The sequence below is a fragment of the Megalobrama amblycephala genome, linkage group LG3, assembly GCF_018812025.1.
Source record: "Megalobrama amblycephala isolate DHTTF-2021 linkage group LG3, ASM1881202v1, whole genome shotgun sequence".
In the NCBI taxonomy this organism is placed as follows: Eukaryota; Metazoa; Chordata; class Actinopteri; order Cypriniformes; family Xenocyprididae; genus Megalobrama; species Megalobrama amblycephala.
The window spans coordinates 49,529,953-49,552,768 of record NC_063046.1 but is presented as its reverse complement, the minus strand read 5'-3'; the positions used below and the strand labels follow the sequence as shown (position 1 = coordinate 49,552,768).

The window sequence follows — 22,816 nt, the reverse complement described above, 5'->3', positions numbered from 1 at the left end:
TGACATGCTGATTCATAACGCTCCGAAGCTTCCTGAAACAGTGTTTTGAAATCGACCATCACTATATAAATCGTTATTTTGTTTTTTTGGCGCACCAAAAATATTCTCGTCTCTTTATAATATTAATATTGAACCACTGTACTCACATGAACAGCTTTAAATATGTTTTTAGTACATTAATGGATCTTGAGAGAGGAAATATCATTGCTGGCTATGCAGGCCTCACTGAGCCATCGGATTTCAACAAAAATATCTTAATTTGTGTTCCGAAGATGAACGAAGGTCTTACGGGTGTGGAACGACATGAGGGTGAGTAATTAATGACATTATTTTCATTTTTGGGTGAACTAACCCTTTAACAACGTTAACTCGTATACACATTCTCTGAATATTACATCTTACCGGTAATATGCAAAATCCTCAATATTTAAGAATATTACCATCTGATAAGGAAATACGTAAATTCTCTCACTGTTTATTACATCAGGGTAATATTTAAATCACACACTACTGTTTATACATCAGAAAATATGCACTCTCAAAATCAAAGGGAAGAAAGACATGTAAAAGCCTTTTATTTACCATCACTGATGCTTTTAAACCTTTTCGTCAAAACTATTCCACTGCTCACATCACCAGTTTCACAAAAATAAAGAAAATGGCTTCCCCATCCAGCAACATTTCAATGCCACTGACATGAATTTTAATTAAACTTTGTTTCTCCATAGACCTTCTTGTCTGTCTGAATACACTAGTCTACAATTTGGTCTAAATGAGCTATTTATTATGTATTCTGAAATCAAATATGACCAGTAAAACAACTGATTGGCCACCATTTCCAAGATATTCAAGTTTTCACGTATATGTATAATGTGTAGATAGTACCTGCCACTTTAAAAATCAGCAAAAAAATAAAATGTTTTATGAAACAAAAGGCAAAAATCTATTATGTACATAGTTTAGTCCTGTGCACTATCTATTCAGTGTTTGGTTTGTCTCTTGTATTCATTAAATGGAGCAAATCTGCAATCATTGAAGGGCTCCATTTGAAGTTATCTGCACTGTTCACACAAGTATGAGCCTTTTTCGCTCACTTTGGCTAAACAGAAATGTGCCCCTTTGCAAAATTAAACACTGACAAATGAGAGAGTATGACACTATGCTAAACACAGCTCCTGGAGAATAGCTTCAACCCTAATTAAACACACCTGATGCAGCTCATCAAGTCCTTCAGGCTTATTTGAAAACTACAGGTATGTGTGTTAGAGCACAGGTGGAGTTTTGCACCCCTGCTGTATTATTTCTTGAGCTGATATCTTATTTTTCAGGTAAGAGCGGGAGCGGCCATTTGTAAACTTAATGTGTTTGGTTTCTGGTGTCATTTGCTTCCAGTTATTTTTAGCTGTACAAAACAGCTCCTTATGCTGCTTGATATTGCAAACTGCTATTTCTTACAATGTAATTTTAATGTATTGTCATAATTATAAATGCTGGTTTGTAGCGCAAACAGTTTTACAGTTTACTGCACTTTGATATTGTTCTGGTTATTTCCCTATAGCCCTAATACATCGAAAGTCTCGCACATTCACAGAAACACCTTACTTCTGCGTTGAAAAATAAGGTGGATAGGGCAATTTGTACAGCAGAGTGATGTAAGTTCTTATGATTGCAAAAGTGGGTTGGAGATTAATTTTTTTGTTAATTGTAAAGTGATAAATTGTGTTCTTTTGAGTAATTAATTTTCATTTTTGGCTGAACCCTTTAAAAGTCCATAGATATTACCGTCAGTTTGTACTGCCATTAACGCTTTCTCCGACGAGCGGATGCAATTAGAACCGTTTTCCTGTTTGAACAGGTGATGTTCGGCATGATGCCTTTTGAGTTTAGTAAATAGATGTCTGATTAATCTAATGTTTGTTCTGTTTGAATCAAATCAAACATATCAATGTGCATCTATGATGTACACCCAGTAGAGACCCTGACCTCGATTTACCCACACTGGTCTGAGAGGAACATCCTGTCCGCTGACATTTGAGAAGAGGGGCAGTGACCCACAGAGGTTCCAACCACCCACATGGCCCTCCAAATTATTCATGCTCCTAACATTTACACAGCACATGGCCTCTCTCAACAAAAGCCTTTTTATGCTCCAGTGGGGGGATTTCCTGCGATGGAAGTCGATGGATCTCATTACACATGTTTTGGATTTATTGGACAAAGTCTGGACAGGTTTGGCAATGTTCATTTGATATGTTTCTTATACAACAGAAATAAATTGTTACTTTCAAAAAAAACAAAAAAAAAAAACAACTAAATGTTTAAGAAAAAGGCTGTACCTCGGATAGGTAAAAATATTTGAGGTTTTTTTCTTTTTCAAAATGTCAGGTCAAATGCTATTAATAAAGCCAAAACAAGCTTCCATTCAGGTCCAAATCATCTTTGGGGTTTTGTGGAGGGTCTCAAGTCAGTCTCACCATGAGCAAAATCACAGTCCTCACTGGACAGAGGGCATCCGTGGGGATGGTGGGTGTGGAACCAGCAGAGTCGGGTTTTCAAGGCACCTGAGGGAAGGGGTTTGCGCTTGGAGGTTACTCTAGAGCTCTGAGCTGGTGTATGCGTCCTCCAGTCCCGAATAAAGACCCTTCCACCCTTCACTATGTAAAAAGAGACAGGAAAAATACTTTTTAGGTGAAAGAAATACATAAATGAAGAAGAAAGCCAAAATATTAAATGTCATGAATGAATATTTCACCGTTTGGTACGGGGGTCAAAATTACAATTTTTACCTGAGATTTGGAGCCAAATTACAGGGTGTAAAAATGACATTAGAAAGATGGCAGCATAATTATTTTATTTTTTACACAGAGATTGGTAGGTCTATTATTTAAACCCATTTACGCTAGCAAATTTTGTTGCATCATATGCCAACGATGACAGTACAAAAACGGGAAAAGGCACCTCTTGTGTTTTTTTTTGCCCCACGTTTGCCTGCCTGTAACTCAAGACGTGTTAAAGATATTTTAATATCCTTTTAAATTCATTCAAGATATGGAGATCTTGATGCAGCTCCATGAGTAAATTGGTCAATTGTACACATTTTTAGTGGTCGAAAATAAAATGTGGGTCTCTTTGCATATAATTGATACTTTTGTCTTTTAAAAAGGAATATCTGAACAACAAATAAATGTTGAAACTAGAAATGTATCTTTTTTATATATATATATATATACAATCAATACAACTGCATAGAACAGAAGAGCCAAACATATTTGTTTTTATTTGTAAATATTTGTTTCATGTTTTGAGAGCCATATTCTTTTTCCAAAGTTTGCAAGCCGGTAACTCTAAAAGTATTAAAGATATATTAATATCCTTCTAGATTCTAATTCTTAATAAACTTTTATTTTGGAATCTTCATTTTTAAGGCCCTATATGGTTCAATCACATAGTTATGGGGATGCTAATGTTACTCCATGTAATCTTCCTGATCAGTTTTAACTCCTCAGCATACCAGATAACTTAGAAGAACTAGATGTTGCAACAAACTATTGACTCTTTTTTCCAGCACTTTAGACACAATAATCTTCTTTAAGCGCAAAGGAGCTAAAGAAAATAGTCTGATGCCATGGTGTAACAAACACACTCGCACCCTTACGAGAGCAGCCTGAAAAATTGAGCTGGAAGAAAACAAATCTAGAGCATTCTTTGCAGAAGAATTGTCTAAACTTGTTAAATCATCAAAATCAACAACATGTATATTAGACCCTATACCGACTAAGCTATTGAAAGAAATGCTTCCAGAAGTCATAGATCCTCTACTTAATATTATGAATTCATAAATGTCATTAGGATATGTACCAAAAAAATTTAAGCTGGCTGTTATTAAACTGCTTTTAAACTTGATCCTAGAGAACTGGGCCGAACTCAAATCTTCCTTTTCTGTCAAAAATACCAGAAAAGGCAGTATGCTCACAACTATGTTTTTAGAAAGAAATGGTATCTGCGAGGATTTCCATCCATTTCCATGATGATATCATAACACAACATTCTTTTGAATAGACTCGAAAATTACGTTGGCATTAGTGGAATTGCACTGACTATCAATCTGTAGCACTAAATGAAGAGGTGTCATATCAATCACAAGTTCAGTATGCAGTACCACAAGGCTCAGTACTAGGACCAAAGTTGGAAACTTCGACTCTATACTGGCGTGGTGAATACAATTTTCAAGCAAAAGGAACTGGATGAAATATTTGAATGCTACCAATCTATAATCTGATTTCTGACTTGTGATTCTGATTTGTGATGTAGCCCGAAACAAACACACCATGTTCGTTTGTTGGTCAGAGGAGAACTGGCCTCATGACTGAGCATGGTTTCCTCAAAAAAAAAATTTTCTCCATTCTGTCACCTGATGGAGTTTGGGCTCCTTGCCACTGTTCGCCTCTGGCTTGCTTAGTTGTGGACACTTAATATTTAATAATATTACTGATTTGACAGACTGACACTATTGGATGAGAACTGAACTGATCTGGTTGACATCACTTTTTTTGCAGAACTGCTTTATAGATTAAATGAACAATGACACTGTTTTCTTTTAAAACTACTGTACTGTACCGTTTGCATAACTGAATCATTTTCCCTGTTATCACTTTAATGCTGCTTTCAAACAATCTGTATTTTATAAAGTGTTATATAAAAAAAGGTGACTTGAAAAGGGCTAAATACCTCTGAACACTTGGTGACTGTTTTTCAGTAGAGTCTGGAGACCACCACACTCTTTCTTTAGTGCTTGGAGAGTAGACTGGTCCAGGAGGTTGACTACTTCACTAATCAACAAACTGCCTGAGGAAAAAAAAAGCAAAAATATGGGGTGAGGGGGATTAGAAAAGAGGCTAAAGAAGAACACCAAAAGCACTTATTTTTTATTACTTTGATTCCTTGGCTCAAGACGATTCGATTGCACCCTATGATGTCATTTTCCGTCATGAAAATTTTTCTGCCCTTTTGAATTTTCTGAAAAACCTACTTTTTCGAACTCCTATTTTTGCTTATAACTTCTAAACAGATTGACTAAAAGTCACGAGACTGGTATAAATATGGAATAATATGGAATGTTTCCCGACACTCAAATGGAGATAAAGATCTTTAAGAGTAAAGATAAACTTGTATGAGGTACATTTTTTAAGAAGTGATGATAGATATTGTCAGGTCTAGAATTAGTGTCTTGCGATCCGTTTATAGCTCACATAAGCTCTTACACGGTAAAAACTTTGTTGTATTATGCCCTATTATCAGATGAGAAGTTTATACTAGGGATTCACAATAAATCGGCCATAAATCGGGATAGTATCAGATGGCAATTGTGTCTCTTATAGACAAAAGGAAAGTGGTTTGAAGACAACAGCTAATCATTGCAGTTCTGCAAAGTTCTCTCTGAATCCAAAGCAATTCCATTAAATGACAGTACACTTCACTTTTAAGCTGGAAAAATGGGGACATTTCCTGATTTTTTTTTATACTGGGAGTCTGCCTTCTGTTATATCCATTATCCATCTCAATTGCCCATATGGGAACACGGTCCAGTTATTCTCAAAAACAACATTAGAACTCAAATTGACCCTCCTGACACCAATATGTGACTTCATTAAAATAACTTCTGAAGTTGCTGTGTTCAAGGAATTGCCTTCATTTGTAAACTTTTCCACTGCCCTTTGTGAGAGTGGTAGTCAATTTTTGTTTTACCCTTTAAAGGGTTGTGACTCAGCTTAGTCAGCTGATACCCTGCAGAGGAAATTGTAGTGCAGGACTGTGTTTTTTAGTAAGCAAGAAAAATGGTAAAAAAATGATCTGTTAATCTATGGCCGTAACTGGCCAAACAGCCACTAGTAGCAATCAATGTTCTAAAAATACACAATCAAATAGATTTTTTTGCAGGTAAATTCCCAAAGCAATCTACACTTAAACATGGCATACTGCATTCCCTGAGAAACCAGAAAACCAGCCTGGTATTGAAGGATTGAACCTATGATGTCTTTTAATTGAAGAATTAATTGAACACCTTATTTGTCTTCTTACAACACCAAAGTAGCCTCTGCTGCAAATGCCGAAGGCCAAATTTGCACTTCAAAATGAATTCTTGTTACCCAAAAGAGGCCTGTAGAATGTTTCTATAACAAATGAGCATCTTTCATGCACACTTATAAATAGCATCTGAAATCCCTCCTAGTACAGATGGAACACATTTTAAATGAGGCTGGCTTGAATCTTCAGACGTAAACCTGTTACCATAGCAACCAGGAGCAGACACAAGGGCTGTGAGACATCCCCCCCCTCCCTCCCCTCTCATCTAACAGAGCATAATTCAAAAAGACAACTACATCCAGGATCTGCTCTGAGGGCAATTGTCTCTCTCTTTGTCTTTTTAGTGCTGTCTTTTTCTCCCAATGGTGAATTGAATATTATTGTACGCAATTTATTTGAACAGACTATAACTGAATTGAGAGGTGGATTGCAAATGTGCACGAGACTACCTGAACTACAGACTTGGAGTCAAGTTTACTAACCAAGTTTAATCAACACTGTGCAATAGCCTACCACAAAAAGTTGGCAGAAAAGAATTTCAGTTAAAAGAGATGTTTGTGCATTTTAAATAATTCATCAAATGACTGAGAAGACTGTTATGACCAGGGATAGATCCAGATGCATGTTGTAGTATTTCGGTATTTTAATAAGCCAATTCAAGTGTCTGGATTACAGCCCCAGTAAAGTATTCCAGATTGTGGTAGTCTGCTGCATTTCACTTGTGTTGACTGGTTATTGACTGGTCATAAAGCATTCCCTCAATTCACTGATCTGGAAGATCAGCGCAAAATTTTGGGCTGTATTTGCACCATTATCTGATTTGCATAATTCTTTCACTGAACCCAATGCAGATAACATGTTCAAATAAACAAATCACTAGGTGCAATTCAAACTTCAAATTCAAACCTGCCAGCCATGCTTATTTGATGATGTAAAACAAAGAACAATCTAGTTTATAAAATGTGGAACATATGGTGTGACTATATTGTAGGTTTTAAGCCGACGCCGACAAACTAGTGGCGATGAAAGCAGACTGTGGGGTTGGCTCACGTCGTTGCCCTGACACACCAAACCAATGCTAGACAGCCGACGGCCAAGTAGCACGTCAGTTCTGCACCTGTGTGAGATGAAATGCCTTTCCGTACCAGCAGGTGGCAGTAGCTGAACAGCCAATCAGAATGTTCAGATGGCCCGACGGACAGACGAGTTCCGACGCTGATTCAACATTTTGAATCGGCCGAAAAAAAGCCGACAAGGACCAACTTCAGCCAACTGTGCGGATCACGACAGTGCGGATCCTGCCTTTAAAGGTACAATTTGTAAGATATTCACAGTAAAATATCCAAAAACCACTAGGCTAGTGTAGGGCTGGGCGATGTATCGAATGCTTTTGTCATGCGCATTTCTTCAGTAAAGCCGGTTCCCTGATTACCGCTAAATCGCCATCACCTGCTTTCAAATGGAGAGGCATTTAATAGACAGAGCCGTAGATCACTGATAAGCCACGCAATATCGCGTTCAATATCGATATGTATCGCCGTCGATATTGAACGCGATATTGCGTGGCTTATCAGTGATCTACGGCTCTGTCTATTAAATGCCGCTCCATTTGAAAGCAGGTGATGCCGATTTAGCGGTAATCAGGGAACCGGCTTTACTGAAGAAATGTGCGTGACAAAAGCATTCGATACATCGCCCAGCCCTAGGCTAGTGTTATATATTTTGTCCAGCTGATTAACAATATCTCTAATGTTTTCAACTACTTGTAAATCATGAGAAAATTCCCATTCTAAACAGTGACACGGGGCAGTGCAGTCGCCTGTCAATGACGTCAGTTACCCTTTGTTACCGCCTTTACTGACGTAGAAACCACATGACAACAGTGTCGTGGACAAATGCGGAAGTAGTGTCTAGCGTCCAGCAAACAACTAGCTTGCTTCAAGCAGTTCCTTATTTACTTCTTGCACGTTTTATGGTGGATTGTGTTACTTATTTATGGAACATAATTACTGTTTACCATCTGCCGCTGGTTCTGTCGACAAGGACAGCTCCCGTAAACGTAAGCGTACGGGCCAACCAAACGACCCAAGAAGAGTTTGGGACAAGAGGAGAGAAAGAGCGAGGATCAATATCGGTGTTGCATTTTCTAGATGGAGAGAGCTTCGCGACAAACTTCACCTAGAAAGAGATGCCGATCTCGCTTGTGTTTTACTCGACAGGTGAGTTGTTTTGATTCGTATCTTTACAGAAAACGTATGCCATTATAACGATCAACACAATTAGTATTATGGGGCATACACGCCAAACACGGGGCATCGCGTCTCTAGACCCGCGCGAGGACACGTCGGATCCATAGTCTGATCGCGTCTTTGCATTGACTTTGTATGTAATCTACTCGCGCAAATCGTTGAACTCGCGTTTGCTATGTATGCCCAATTATTGTGTTTGAATGTACACGAGTGTATATATTTGTTGAACAAGTGGTAATCGTTTTCATATCATCTGACTAAACAGTAATCAATTAATTTGATAATTTACTGTCAAACTATATTTGCTGTATTGTATTGCAATATAGCATGACGTCATCAAACCACGCGATTGTTATTGTTTTGGTAGTGCGCCCTCTAGTGGCAGGTCCTACAACCTGTACCTTTAAAGGGATAGTTCACCCAAAAATGAAAATTCTGTCATCATTTACTCACCCTCAAGTTGTTCCAAACCTGTATACATTTCTTTGGTCTGTTGAACACAAAGGAAGATATTTTGAAGAAAGTCTGTAACTAGACTTCCATAGTAGAAAAAAAAAAAAATACTATGGAAGTCAAAGGTGCCCCCAAACAGTTCAGTTTCCCACATTCTTCAAAATATCTTCCTTTGTGTTCAGCATAACAAAGAAATTTGTACAGTTTGGAACAACCTGAGGGTGAGTAAATGATGGAATTTTCATTTTTGGGTGAACTATCCCTTTAATGGACTATTATATGAGCATCAACAAATAAAGTGTCCTCATCATGAATTAATTTCCCATTTTAGTGCTTTCCAAAGGATTTTATAAGACTATGGAGGTTTAGGAAATGAATGCATTTAACTGCATTCAATTTCCCATTATAGTGCTTTCCAAAGGGTTTTTATGAGACTACGGAGGTTTAGGAAATAAATGCACTTAACTGCATTCATTTAACACAATTATTGATCTTTATATGTACAGTGCTCAGTGTAAATGAGTACACCTCCTTTGAAAAATAACATTAAACAAATCTCAATGAACACAAAAACAATTTCCAAAATGTCGACAAGACTAATTTAATATAACATCTGTTTAACTTATAACATGAAAGTAAGGTTAATAATATAACTTGGAGAACAAAATTTTCAGTTTTACACAAATTAGGGTGATGCAAAAATGAGTACACCCCACTGAAAGTCTCTGGAGCAAAGCTAAATTTTAGACTACAAATGTCTAATTTAACAAGAATTCAACCACAGGTGAGTCTAATTATTCATTACACAGGTGTCCAGCAGACAGTTGACTATAAAATGGTGTTAAAACCCCTTCCCATTTCATGCTGTCAGCAATGGCACCATATGGAAGAGAAATGTCACAAGACCTGAGAAAGAAAATAATTTCTTTACACCTGAAAGGTGAATACAAGAAGATCAACAAAGCTTTACTTATCAGTCAGAATACTTTAGCAAAAGTGGTACAAAAATTTAAAAAACGATGGAACTGCATCCATCTCACAGAGACGTCCAGGTCATCCACAGAAGTTAACACCTTGACAGGAGTGTCTTCTGATGAGAAGCGTTGAAGAAATTGGCATGCAAGTTCACTGCAGTTATCTAAAGAAGTAGAAAGCCAAACTGGGGTGACTATTTCCAGTGACACAAGACGGCATACACTGCAGAGGAATGGCATGCATGGGTGCCGTCCACGAAAGAAGCCTCTCCTAAAGCCCAGGCACAAATAAGCTCACCTAGAGTTTGCCAGGGCCCATGCTGACAAAGATGAAGACTACTGGGACTCTATACTCTGGAGTGATGAGACCAAGATAAATGTTTTTGGAACTGATGGCTTCAAAACTGTATGGTGTTACAAAGGTGAGGAATACAAAGAAAAATACATGGTGCCTACAGTGAAACATGGTGGTGGCAGTGTCCTTATGTGGGGCTGCATGAGTGCTGCTGGTGTCGGGGAGCTGCATTTCATTGATGGCATCATGAATTCACAGATGTACTGCTCTATACTGAAAGAGAAGATGCTACCATCACTCCGTGCCCTTGGGCGTCATGCACTTATCCAACATGACAATGATCCTAAACACACATCTAAGGCCACTGTTGGATTTCTGAAGAAGAAAGATTGACCTCTCTAAAAGAGGTCATTCTTGAAGAATGGAAAAAGATAGATGTTGCAAAATGTCGCCAACTTGTTCATTCCATGCCTAGAAGACTTGGTGCTGTCATTAAATATCATAGAGGCCATACAAAGTACTAGATGTAGTAGTTTTTGTTGTGGGGTGTACTCATTTTTGCAACCTTACTTTCATGTTATAAGTTAAACAGATGTTATATAAAACTTAGTCTTCACAACATTTTGGAAATTATTTTTGTGTTCATTGAGATATTGTTTAAAATGTTACTTTTGAAAGGGGTGTACTCATTTATGCTGAGCACTGTATATGAAGTCCATGCTATACCTAAATTCTCACCTCAGTCTCTTCTTTCAGGATGAGACAGATGTTATGAAAGTTATACAAGATGCTATGTGTGAAGAAAGAACATGAAAAAAGAATGGCTGTCAGGAAAAGAAGAAAGTATATTGAGCCTTTTGGGCCATAGTGTACTGTAGTTAACTGTCATTCTGTTTAGAACTTATCTATTAATATCTTTGTTAAATTCTTACACCTTCTACATATTATTTGTGTTTACATTTTATGTAAGTTAAAAAAATTCATGAAGAAGCTGATATGCTATGTGCACTACTTTCTATATACTTAAAGTTCACTTGAAAGGCAAGTTGCAATAGTCTTTTCTTCTCTATTGTGACGTATATATCTGAGTGAAACGGCTTCTCGGACAAGAAAAAATGTAGGGCAGGACTTGACTTTGTCCATCAGGAATTGATTAGACTGTTGGATCATTGTGGTGAGATTGGATTACTGCGATTTTATGAGAGTCATAGGTTGTTCCTCCCTCACGCCGGTGTGACGTCATCAGAGAAGAGATGTCATTGCTTGCAAGAGGAAATGTTATTTTGATTAAAGATTATAAGGGCACATGAATTTAAAAATAATAATAATAATTGTAATGATGATAATAATAATAATGATGAATAAATCATTTATAATAAAATATTCCCCCCCCCCCCCCCAAAAAAATACAAGGAAAATTGAAAGAGCGTACAAGGAGTTCCCGTGTATGAAAGATGAGATGCATTGTCGAAGCCAAACACTTACAGTAAAACCTGTCTCTTCATCATCTGTGAAAAATTTCGTTCACCAAGACACTAAGTTTGTAATAAAATATAAAATAATTTATAATAAAATACTGCAATATTCCATAAATAATAATTGTTCATTTTGATTTGATGGTGACTGTAATCAACATGGTAACCTCTATTCTTTTTTATATTAGCTACATATATTAAAGTCACGATGAAATGGAAGTGGCGGCAGATATTTTATTCCGTATTGTAATGTACATCTGAGTGTAATGGATTATTGAAAAACAAAAAAAATAGAGCAAGGACTTGGTTACATCAGTTGTTGATTGGATTTTAAGATGTGGCTGCTACACTCAAAAGTGGTGGCAGATGAACATGAGTTTGCAGGGGCAGGGTTTAAGTAGACTAAATAAGTAGAGAGTCACTGCATACGTCAAACAGAGAGAAGTCTGTTGTTTTCAAAACATTTTTTAAAATGAAACCCATGTGCAGGCATTTAGAAAATAGATATGGCAAACACATTATAAAATTACATGTACATGCAATTACCGTACATGATTTTTATTGTATGGCTTCCTGAAGTTTCTCTCCAGGCTTTTAAGCCACCCATGTCTCATGACACGTGAAACATTAGACATATTCTTACCTCCCGTGTTCCAGGCATCACCGCAACCGCTACTCTCTAGATTTTTCTCAGTCAGGCTCAGCAATGCCTCTGCCACCCTCAGAACCACTGCATCCACAAAATCCCTTGGAAGAGCTGAACAGTTCCTAACAGCTTCTGTCTTTTCTCTCGGTTGGAAGCCATTCACCCAGTCATTGGCAGGGGTTGAGACATCCTGTCCATTGTCACTGTGAGGTCCATCATGGCCACATTGATTGACATTCTTACTGACCCCTGAGCTTGTGAATAAGGCCTCACGCCCCCTGATATAATCATATCGCCGCTCCTCTACCATAGCCTCTTCGGCCTCACTGTATGTCCTACCTTTGCCTATTATGCATACCTGAAAAAGAGAATGACACAGCAGAATGAGGCTCTCTACAGAGCTTCTGAATTTTCCAGTTTTCACACTAATTCACAAGCTTAGAGCTGCCAGTGCCCTTAGAGCTTATACTGCCCTTTCTGTACATTCAGAGCTGTTCTGTTGTTTTTCTACACAAGATGGCCCCAGCTGTACAGACACTGGACCAACCTACCCGTTTGGTGGAGGGTATCCTTAGACAGTCCTCCTCTGTGTGGAAGCCGCACACTGTGCTGACATCTGTGATGAAGTCAATGTATTCCTTATACTGAGACTTCTTACATTGTCTGCGCTGGTACTTCCCACAGAAGTCAAAGAAGCAGCAGGGAAGCACAAAGTAACGGCATGAGTAAGATGATCTAGGCGAGAAACACACAAAACAGAGGACATAGCAACAATTGTTAAAGAGTGAAAAATATAGATCTACAAAAATATCTTCTGTTTCTTATGAATATAAATAGGAAAAGCAAATATTTTAATTGACCAGTGATTTGGGCACTTCTAGAGTAGATGAATTTGACCTAGTTTCAAAGACTATATATTTTTCAGATGAAGTCATTCCTGTACATGAACAACTAACCACAGTCAGCAAACATGTTTAATGAAAAGTTTGTTTCAGTGATATTATAGGTCACTACAATAGGTCACATCATTGCTATACATGTCATTCTACATTCCGAGCTGTGTTTGATATTTTTTAGCTTGAACTACCAATAATATGTGTACATTGCAAAAATTAGTAAAAAAAAAAAAAAAAACATACAAGGAGACTTTGCTATGTATGAAAGATGAGATGCGTTGTCGAAGCCAAACACCTACAGTAAACACTACAGAAAGAGTAAATGACTACTGGTTAAGCTAACCATCTCCACCTAGTGTCTAAGCCAGGATCCAAAAAGACCAGAGCACTTTATTAACTAATATGGAGTCAATGCTGGCATGGAGTATAGTTAGAATATGACAGCCTCTGAACAGAGTGAACCCATGTGGTAAATAAAAAAACAAAACAAAACAAAACAAAAAAACCCTGGGCTTTCAGTATAAAGTAACAATTCATCTGTAAGTGATTAATGACACACTGAAACCTATAAACAGCAAAAATGTTTGCTTTTTATCATTGTATATAATGTACACTACATCATTCAATAGTCGGGTTGGTATGTTTTTATGCTTATGATGCTTATGATTATTATGCTTTTATGCTTAGTTAAGTCATATATTTGATCAAAAATAAAAACAGTAATATTGTGCAACATTATAATTTAAAATAACCGTTTTCTATGTTAATAGAATTTAAGATGTAATTTATTCCTGTGATGGAAAACAGTATTTATTTGAAATAGAAATCTTTTGTATCAATGTTAAAGTGTTTAATGTCACTTTTAATTAATTTAATGTGCCCCTGCTGAATAAAATAATTTCTTTTAAAAAATAAAATAAAAATAAAGTATTATATATATATATATATATATATATATATATATATATATATATATATAGTACACACATATGTATGTGCTTTTCAGGACACTGGATTTTAGAGATAATTTCGTAAAATTCAAATAATCTTTACAGCTCTTTATTGGAAAGAATTTAGACAATGTGTTTCATGCCTGTTGAATAAACTATAAACATGCACCTGCAGAAAGGTCCTCAAGACACTAACAGTTTAGAGACGGTAGATAATTAAGGTAACAGTTACAATAACTTAAGACATTAAAGAGACCTTTCGACTGACTGAAAAACACCAGAAAGTCCCTCCTCACCTGTGTGACCATGCCATAGGCCTGCTGCAGGGAGGCATGAGGACTGCTAATTTTTAAATACTTTTAATATTACAAATACACATTAAGACGTTTGCTGAAGATAAAAGCAGTCAAAAGTTCTTTTTTTGCATTTATTTTACTGAATCCAAACCTTTGAAATGTAGAGAATAAATAAAATCAAGAACTGAAATGATACTTTTACTTTTTTTTTTTTGCAAATTGATTAGAACTAATTTTTGAACAACAAATTATATTAATCTACAATACATAATGGGTCATTGCAAACCACAAAGAATTTGAAACGCTAATTTATTTACTAACATTGATACCACAACCTGGGAAAATAAGCACAGAATGAGTTATCTAATCACTTTAGATTCATTTACTGGAGAGCAGGTGTCTTCAACGCTAGTGCTAAATTTCATGACTTGCCTGGCTGCTATTACAGGGATCCATGGGGTAAGCTCATCTGAGTGGTTTCCAATCAGCCAGTCTGTGGTGGGAAAGAGGAAGCCATTGCTGGGTGTGATGGCATTTTCCTGAAATAGATGAGAGCAGCCGCCACATTTCATCATTGGCTGAAAGTGCAATAACACTGGGAGGCACTGGTGAAAATATGAAAATGATGAGAAAATGAAAAAATAAAAACAGCCAGAGGTCCCATTACCAAGTTAAATTTTATTTAAATCATGTAGAAAGGGGATTAAGGTAACTTTGATAACTGTAATGCACAAGTGTAATTTAAAGTGACTGTTCTGATGTGCAGTTCAAGTGGCTAGAGATTCAGCAGGATAGTAGTTACATACAGGGCACATGAAGAATACTTGCTGGGATTTATTAGATGGTGTTGATTACAAAAACAATTATAATAAAACATACTACAAAAATCTGACAAGAACAATCTGAGCTACCACAGGAGCCTTGCCCCCATTTTTTCCCTCAGCAGACTGGCCACTCTTGACATTCCAGATTGTAATGCATCTGTACAGATGGGCACATCATGTGTTTGAGTGCTGATGAAATACTACAGGGTTTTCACCAGTGCACAAACATTCTCGCTAGACTTGTCACAGAAGCATCTCTGAACCTCTTTCAGGACATGACATTATAAATAATATAGCTCAGGAAATGTTTGAAGCCTTGTTCTAGGATGAGGTTTAAAAAAAATCCGAGCAATGACTGAATAGCATGGAGAGGAAAACAAATTTGGAGATTTTCTTTAGAGATGGGACACGTACCAATTTATAATCACAGATATTCGTCTTAATGTCAGTTAAAGAGGCAATAGACAATATTTTGATGTTGATTAATCAAAATAAGGATTGATGAAAATCAATTAATTATATTGTCAACTTATAAGAGCACATTAAAATGACACATTTATAATATATACAACTGTACGGACTTTTCATACTGACTAATGATTAAAGCACAATAAAAGGTAAGTTTGTAAATCAGGCAAAAATGCTATAAAATGGCTACAAAAACTGGCCTTAAGCAGGTTATAAAAAGGAAAATGTGACTATCAATGACACTGTCCAATGTCTTACCTCTAGGTGAGTACCAGGCCCATACATGTCCCAGATCTTCCTTTTGCGAATGTCAGTGCCCTTTCCAGGATGCTGAAACCCAGGAGTGCATGACTAACTTAGGACACAGTCAGTTTAATTAAAACAGAACACTGAGTTCATCACAGTGCCTGCATATAATTCCCTTTAAGCCTTGAGAGGGAAGGAGTCAAATCTCAATATAATTAAAAGCCAAAGAACATAGATGGGCGAATCATTGATTTTAATACTGGATGAATATTATCAAACTAAATGTGTTCCACTGGGGGAGATGCATGGGTGATTTACAGGAATGACACATGGTACAGGGTGTAGTAATTCAACACTGCAGCAGGTGTATTAGTTAACCTACCCCTTCATTGTTTAAAATGTGAACCAGGAGGCCGTTTCCACAGCCGAGATCCACAAAGGACTGTTTGGTTGTTGTTCCGTTTTCAGCACGCTCTTCACCCCATAAGACCTGCACCGGTGACAGAGGGACACTGTTTTTCTCTGATATGCTCAGAGTCAAAGACATAGATGTTCATGACTCTATTTGTTTAACATGCACGATATACATTTTCAAAGCCTTCCATATAAAATCTCTTATGCATAAACTGTCAGTTTTTAAATCTTAATAATAATCATATCGTCCTATGTATTGACTAAATATTGAGGTGAAATGTAATCACTAAATTATAAAAGAGATCATTTGCATAATAAACAATCAATAGTCCAACCTACCAACAGATATGTGGCAATGGCAACATCTTCAAACACAAACTTCTCTGGATCAGTAACTTCAGGCCAGACCTGAAAAATTAAAAACTTTCTTTTATTTGTCTAAATTGCAGACATGTAATTTTTCTAGTCAAACACCCAACACATATATTAGGGATGGTATATAAAGCTGAAATCCTGGGACCAATGATGGCCGTCACAAAAAACAGCAGATAGTCCTCCACATGCACCACATATGCACGTTATACAAACTACTGTATTGATTTTCACTGTACATGTATGAAAGAGATGTTTTAACATGGCACCGGTTACTAAATGTTTAGGTAGTAAAGGATAAGTATAACCGATTTGCAAAAAAACATTTCCTGAATACTCCACATCTTTTATTGGTTGGACAAAAACAGATCATCTCATCCTATAAATAGTCATGCTGCTTTAACAAGCAGCACCATACAATGTTCATTTCACACTTCAAAAAAGTGTCTTATTTATTGAAGTATTGAAGTTTTGAAAGAAGAAAGTATTGTAACATTATAAAATTATAAATATTACGGGTAGGAATCATGCAGTAAAATTTGTTCCAGATGACTGATCTTATTTATTTAATAAACTAAGTAGTGGGAGCAGATGCATTATTTTGTGATTTTACTGGCTTGATTAACTTGATTAACTGGCTTGACCCTCTCAGGCAGAACAGGAACAGGGTGGGCGGCAGGAAGTTGTCTCAGCCTCAGACGTCACGCTTTCGGACCACTAGCTGAACATCTGATGCAAAAGGCACACAAAATGGGAAACAATCCGTTTTGAAAAGTTTTAAAGCCGTCATCTGATTGGTTGAATTCTACAGGATTTCCGGGAGACATGTGTGTCATTTTCTTTAACGGTCCGCCTGGAAACAAAGCCGTCGTGATGCCAAACCCCTTAATGGAAGAAGAAAGTCTTCGTTTTTACAACTGTATTTTTACTAAACGCTGGATTTTTAAAGGTGCCCTAGAACTTCTTTTTAAAAGATGTAATATAAGTCTAAGGTGTCTCCTGAATGTGTCTGTGAAGTTTCAGCTCAAAATACACCATAGATTTTTTTTTAATTCATTTTTTTAACTGCCTATTTTGGGGCCTCATTAACTATGCACCGATATATAGGTTGCGGCCCCTTTAATTCCCCCCTCCCCCGGAGCTCGCGCTTGCCTTGAACAGCATAAACACAGTTTACACAGCTAATATAACCCTCAAAATGGATCTTTACAAGATGTTCGTCATGCATGCTGCTTGCATACATCGGATCATGCAAGTATAGTATTTATTTGGATGTTTACATTTGATTCTGAATGAGTTTGAGGCTGTGCTGCGTGGCTAAAGCTAACATTACACATTGTTATTTATAAAGAATGAAAGTTGTGTTTATGAATTATACAGACTGCAAGTGTTTAAAAATGAAAATAGCGACGGCTCTCTTGTCTCCGTGAATACAGTAATAAGCGATGGTAACTTTATCCACATTTAACAGTACATTAGCAACATGCTAACGAAACATTTAGAAAGACAATTCACAAATATCACTAAAAATATCATGGATCATGTCAGTTATTATTGCTCCATCTGCCATTTTTCGTTATTGTTCTTGCTTGCTTACCTAGTCTGATGATTCAGCTGTGCACAGATCCAGACGTTAATACTGGCTTCCCTTGTCTAATGGCTTGATCATGGGCTGGCATATGCAAATATTGGGGGCGTACATATTAATGATCTCGACTGTTACGTAACAGTCGGTGTTATGTTGAGATTCGCCTGTTCTTCGGAGGTCTTTTAAACAAATGAGATTTATATACGAAGGAGGAAACAATGGAGTTTGAAACTCAGTGTATGTCTTTTCCATGTACTGAACTCTTGTTATTCAACTATGCCAATATAAATTCAATATTTAATTCTAGGGCACCTTTAAAAGAACGTGAAGTCCGTGTCGCCATTGTTGCAGTAAACTTGTAGCAACATTCTTGAATGAATAATTTGAATTCTGTTATCGTATAGACATCAACTTTACTTTTTCACGCCCCTAAACATGACGCGGAACAAACGAACTGTGATCGGTTGCTTTACATGTCGGCCAAACATCCTCTTGGGTGGTCCTTAGCCAATGAAAGCTGTGATGGAGTCCAGACCTTAAAGGTCTGAAGGTCTGGCCACACGAGACTAGGTAGCATGTTATAGGGAGTTAAAGCTTTATCTTTGTATGGGGTGGTAACAGAGAACATTGCCAACATCATCTATGCCAGGATGCACATCTTAAATTACCTGGCCAGAAAATACTGACAATATCAAAATATTTTCTCACTTAAAATCTTTGTGTATAATTTTGGATTCATAGCAGGTCTGTAAGTTTACCGTCTCACTGGGAAAATCCTGGTTCTCCCAAGGCCAATTCATCACTTATGCATGTGGAAAGATATAGTCAAAATTTAATTTAAGATTAAAAAATAAAAAATAAAATAAATCCTGCCCTTACCTTTACTAACGCTTTGTACTTTTCTTTCAGCTGCTGGTAGAGAATACTGTATTTCTCCACAGGTATGAGGGACAGGGTGCTCTTAAACTCACTGGCCTTGCTCTCCAGAGCCCAGCGTGATAGTTTAGGTAGGAGTTCAGAATGGAGCCAGGAGAGTTTAGGGTAAGCTACTCCATCATTGTACCAATGCTCAGGCCTCAAAACATGAAGACACAACTTCCTGGAAAAGAGTTAAGGAACACTTAATATGAATGCAATCAATGTCCAATAAAGGCTGGTTTAAAGCACCTAATGACATTTTCCCATTTTCCGTGACCTAATCTAAAGTGAGAATCATTTACTCCTAATAACCATTAACAAATCCTGTACTACTGGTTTAAAATACTGTACATCAATTATATGGTTTATAATTTAAAGCCCAAAAAAAGATTATGTAACTATTTTATGAGCTAATTAAACAATAATAATTTTGTTAATTACAGTACTTTATTACTGTATACTTATAAAGTGTTACCCAAAAAACAAATAGTTAAAATAAATAAAATAAATTTAATGTTGGCTTCTTGTACATATTGACGAATAATTACAACATCTTGCCTACTTGATGTTGTATGCTTATGCTTTTTTAAGTGATTATTATGTAACTGATGAGAGAGTACTGCTGATGCCCCGTTGTCTGTAAAAGGTGTGCAAAAATAAATAAATACATGCAAATGAACTTGGTATGCAAATGTTTCTTGTGTGCAGGATTAGCTCTCTGCCCATTTTAGTCTCACAAAAACAGTACAATTTCACCTCAATATCTGTGTCAGGAAATATTTTAGTTATTTTCTCAACATGATAAATATGTCACCAGGCTGGTACGCTGACTACTACAGTGCTGACTGCACTGGAGATAATCATTTTTAAATGGTTCATTAGGTGACTGAAATTAGGACAAATGAAGAAGTTGCTAATCAGGCTTTCTCCTTCTTGCATCACCTTAGGAAATGGGGAATATATGCCATAGTATTGACAAGTTCCTTTGCTAAGCTATAAATTATTCACACTGTTAAACATTAGCAAGGAAAAGGTATCATATTAAAAATATCTGAATTTAGTTAAACAATTTAACATTTTTTTTCAATATTTCCTGCATTTACAGGCAAATTTTACAATTAGCAGTATTACTTGAGCCATTGGCACAAGTTCTTCATTTAAAGACCTAGGAAATTGTTTGACAGGCAATTTTCTTTCTTGTATGACATACAAGTGGGACAAACCAAAAGCTTATCACTTTAAAAACAAACAAACAAAAACCATGCATTCATCATATTTATTGTGTTATCTCTCGGTCTTTTTTTTTGTTCTAAATGTAACTTATTGAGTATCCAAAAACAAGTCAAAACTTCAATGCACTCACATTTTGAGGTCTTTAAAGGGTTAGTTCACCCAAAAATGAAAATTCTGTCATTTATTACTCACCCTCATGTCGTTCCACACCCGTAAGACCTTTGTTCATCTTCGGAACACAAATTAAGATATTTCTGATAAAGTCCAATGGCTCGTCGGCGCCAACGGCCTCATGGGCAGCGCGCCGACATGTAGCACCAATGCGCTTTGAGTCCCGTCTCGTGGTCCTTTCACAATCCCGTCCCCCTCTCTCTCTCCCACTTCGCTTCCTGTCTAATCACTGTCCTATCATAATAAAGGCAAAAGCACCAAAAAAAAAAAAAATCTTAAAAAAAAAAAAATTGGATCAATGAGGCCTCCATAGACAGCAATGCCATTGTAACTCTCAAGATCCATAAAGTTAAATTACTAAAAACATATTTAAAACAGTTCATGTCAGTTCAGTGGTTCTATCTTAATATTATAAAGCGAAGAGAAAACTTTTCGTGCACCAAAAAAAAAAAAAAAAAAACACTTCTCAACAATATAGTGATGGCCGATTTCAAAACACTGCTTCAGAGCTTTACGAATCGGATCAGTAATTCGGAGCACCAAAGTCATGTGATTTCAGCAGTTTAGCCGTTTGATAGGAAATCTGAGTCACGATTTGATTCGTAAAGCTCCAAAGCAGTGTTTTGAAATTATTTTGTTTTGTTTTTTTGGTGCACAAAAAGTTCTCGTCGCTTTTTAATATTAAGTAAGAACCACTGTACTCACATGAACTGATTTAAATGTTTTTAGTACCTTTCTGGATCTTGAGAGTTACAATGGCATTGCTGTCAATGCAGGCCTCACCGAGCCATTGGATTTAATCAAAATATCTTAATTTGTGTTCCGAAGATAAACGAAGGTCTTACGGGTGTGAAACGGCATGAGGGTGAGTAACAAATGACATTATTTTCATATTTGGGTGAATTAACCCTTTAATGTTCCCTTCAAAAACACAGCACTAAATGGTTAACCCCCCATTCAAGTATATACTCACCATTCATCTGGCTTTAACTGCAGCTGGATTTTATAAACATTACTGCTCTTGAGAGTAACCTGTCCCGCACCATTCACTTCAAATGGGATAAATGTCACTGCATTTCCAACAATATCTTAAAAGAAAAAGAGAAAATTTTAAAACCAACAAGAACGACAAAATATTCAAAAGGGTTGATGCTGTACCTCACCTTTAACGATAACCTCTTTGAACAGGCAGTCTCCTGTTTTGTTCACTTTGGGAATAATAGTTCTTACTCCAACACACCAGTGTCCTGCAGTTTCATGCTCCTCATCCACAACATCGGCGTGAAGAAACACACAAATATCAGTCATCTCAATATTGGTCCCCAGAAGACCAGATAAAACCTGCTTTAATCCCGCAGAGTCCACGTCCCTGTAGTCTGTCACTGTCACACCACACAGTCTCTTGTTTACTACATGTGGTTTCTTGATCCAGACGTCAGCAGCGGACCACAGGCTCTCTGCGCTGCGCTTTTCCGTCATGTTTATTTCAGAAGACTTCGACATGCTTCGACCTCAATAACGTATATAAAAACAGTCCAACATTACTAGAATAATGTCCACTCCAACCACGAGCACAGCATCGATTAAACCGGTTGGCTGATGTTATCGTCTTCTTCTTCTTCTTCTTCTTGTTTCATGTCCGAGTATTACCGCCACCTACTGTGAAGCTTTCATCTCGCATGAGAGGCTGCTTGACGTCCAGCTCCCCCTCCGTGGACGTAATGATATAATATTTATTAATTATTATTATTAATTTAAAGAAAAATAGTATTATAAAATATTAACTAAAACATAGCACATTCATTTTCTTTCTGTTAGAATTTACTGATTACTTATTAATATATATTAAATTACTAATTATGTAAATAATATTTCGATACTCGAATCAGTGGTTTGGAGCGCGTATCAAACGGCCAAAGTCACGTAAATTCAGTGAACGAGGCTTCGCTACGTCATAACTGTTTCGAAATGTCATCGGTTCACCGCTGGGGGGCGATGATGATCTCTGTGAACCCATGAATCATGTGCATTCACTGAGATCGCCATCCAGCGGTGAACCATTGCACAAGCGTATGTGTTTTTTACCTGATCTCTGATCAGTTTTATACATTTGTAGACGTTTTGAGACATTTGTATAATTAAAAGGAAGAATAGTAGTTAATAGTCTCTTATTGGCCTGTAGCTGAGCCATCCATAGAGCAAACCAAACAATTATACTTTCAACAAAACATTTGCAATGGGTTTGTAAAAGCTGTTTTTATGCA

General features: G+C 36.9%; 1 protein-coding gene across 2 annotated transcripts; it reads right to left on the bottom strand.

The window, feature by feature from the left end:
• Positions 1-459: 459 nt before the first annotated feature.
• On the bottom strand, positions 460-22,400 carry trmt44 (tRNA methyltransferase 44 homolog). Of its 2 annotated transcripts, none has more exons than XM_048185904.1 (11): positions 21,716-22,400; positions 21,526-21,640; positions 19,110-19,329; positions 16,610-16,678; positions 16,239-16,346; positions 15,869-15,940; positions 14,751-14,923; positions 12,728-12,911; positions 12,174-12,534; positions 4,729-4,845; positions 460-2,654 (listed from the first exon to the last, which is right to left on the bottom strand). In XM_048185904.1, the coding sequence occupies exons 1-11, from the start codon at positions 22,053-22,055 to the stop codon at positions 2,434-2,436; spliced, it is 1,980 nt and encodes a 659-aa protein (XP_048041861.1). In that variant the 5' UTR covers positions 22,056-22,400; the 3' UTR covers positions 460-2,433. The 2 variants fall into 2 exon arrangements, with proteins under 2 accessions (XP_048041861.1, XP_048041862.1); XM_048185905.1 differs by having other exon boundaries at positions 14,751-14,857; positions 21,716-22,387.
• Between the last annotated feature and the right edge of the window lie 416 nt (positions 22,401-22,816).

Coding starts and splice junctions, on each gene's coding strand:
- trmt44 (XM_048185904.1), bottom strand. CDS start 22,055: ATGTCGAAGTCTTCTGAAATAAACATGACGGAAAAGCGCAGCGCAGAG. Junction 15,941..16,238: donor ACATTTTAAACAATGAAGGG/GTAGGTTAACTA, acceptor CCTGGGTTTCAG/CATCCTGGAAAGGGCACTGA. Junction 4,846..12,173: donor TGATGCCTGGAACACGGGAG/GTAAGAATATGT, acceptor TTTTTTCCTCAG/GCAGTTTGTTGATTAGTGAA.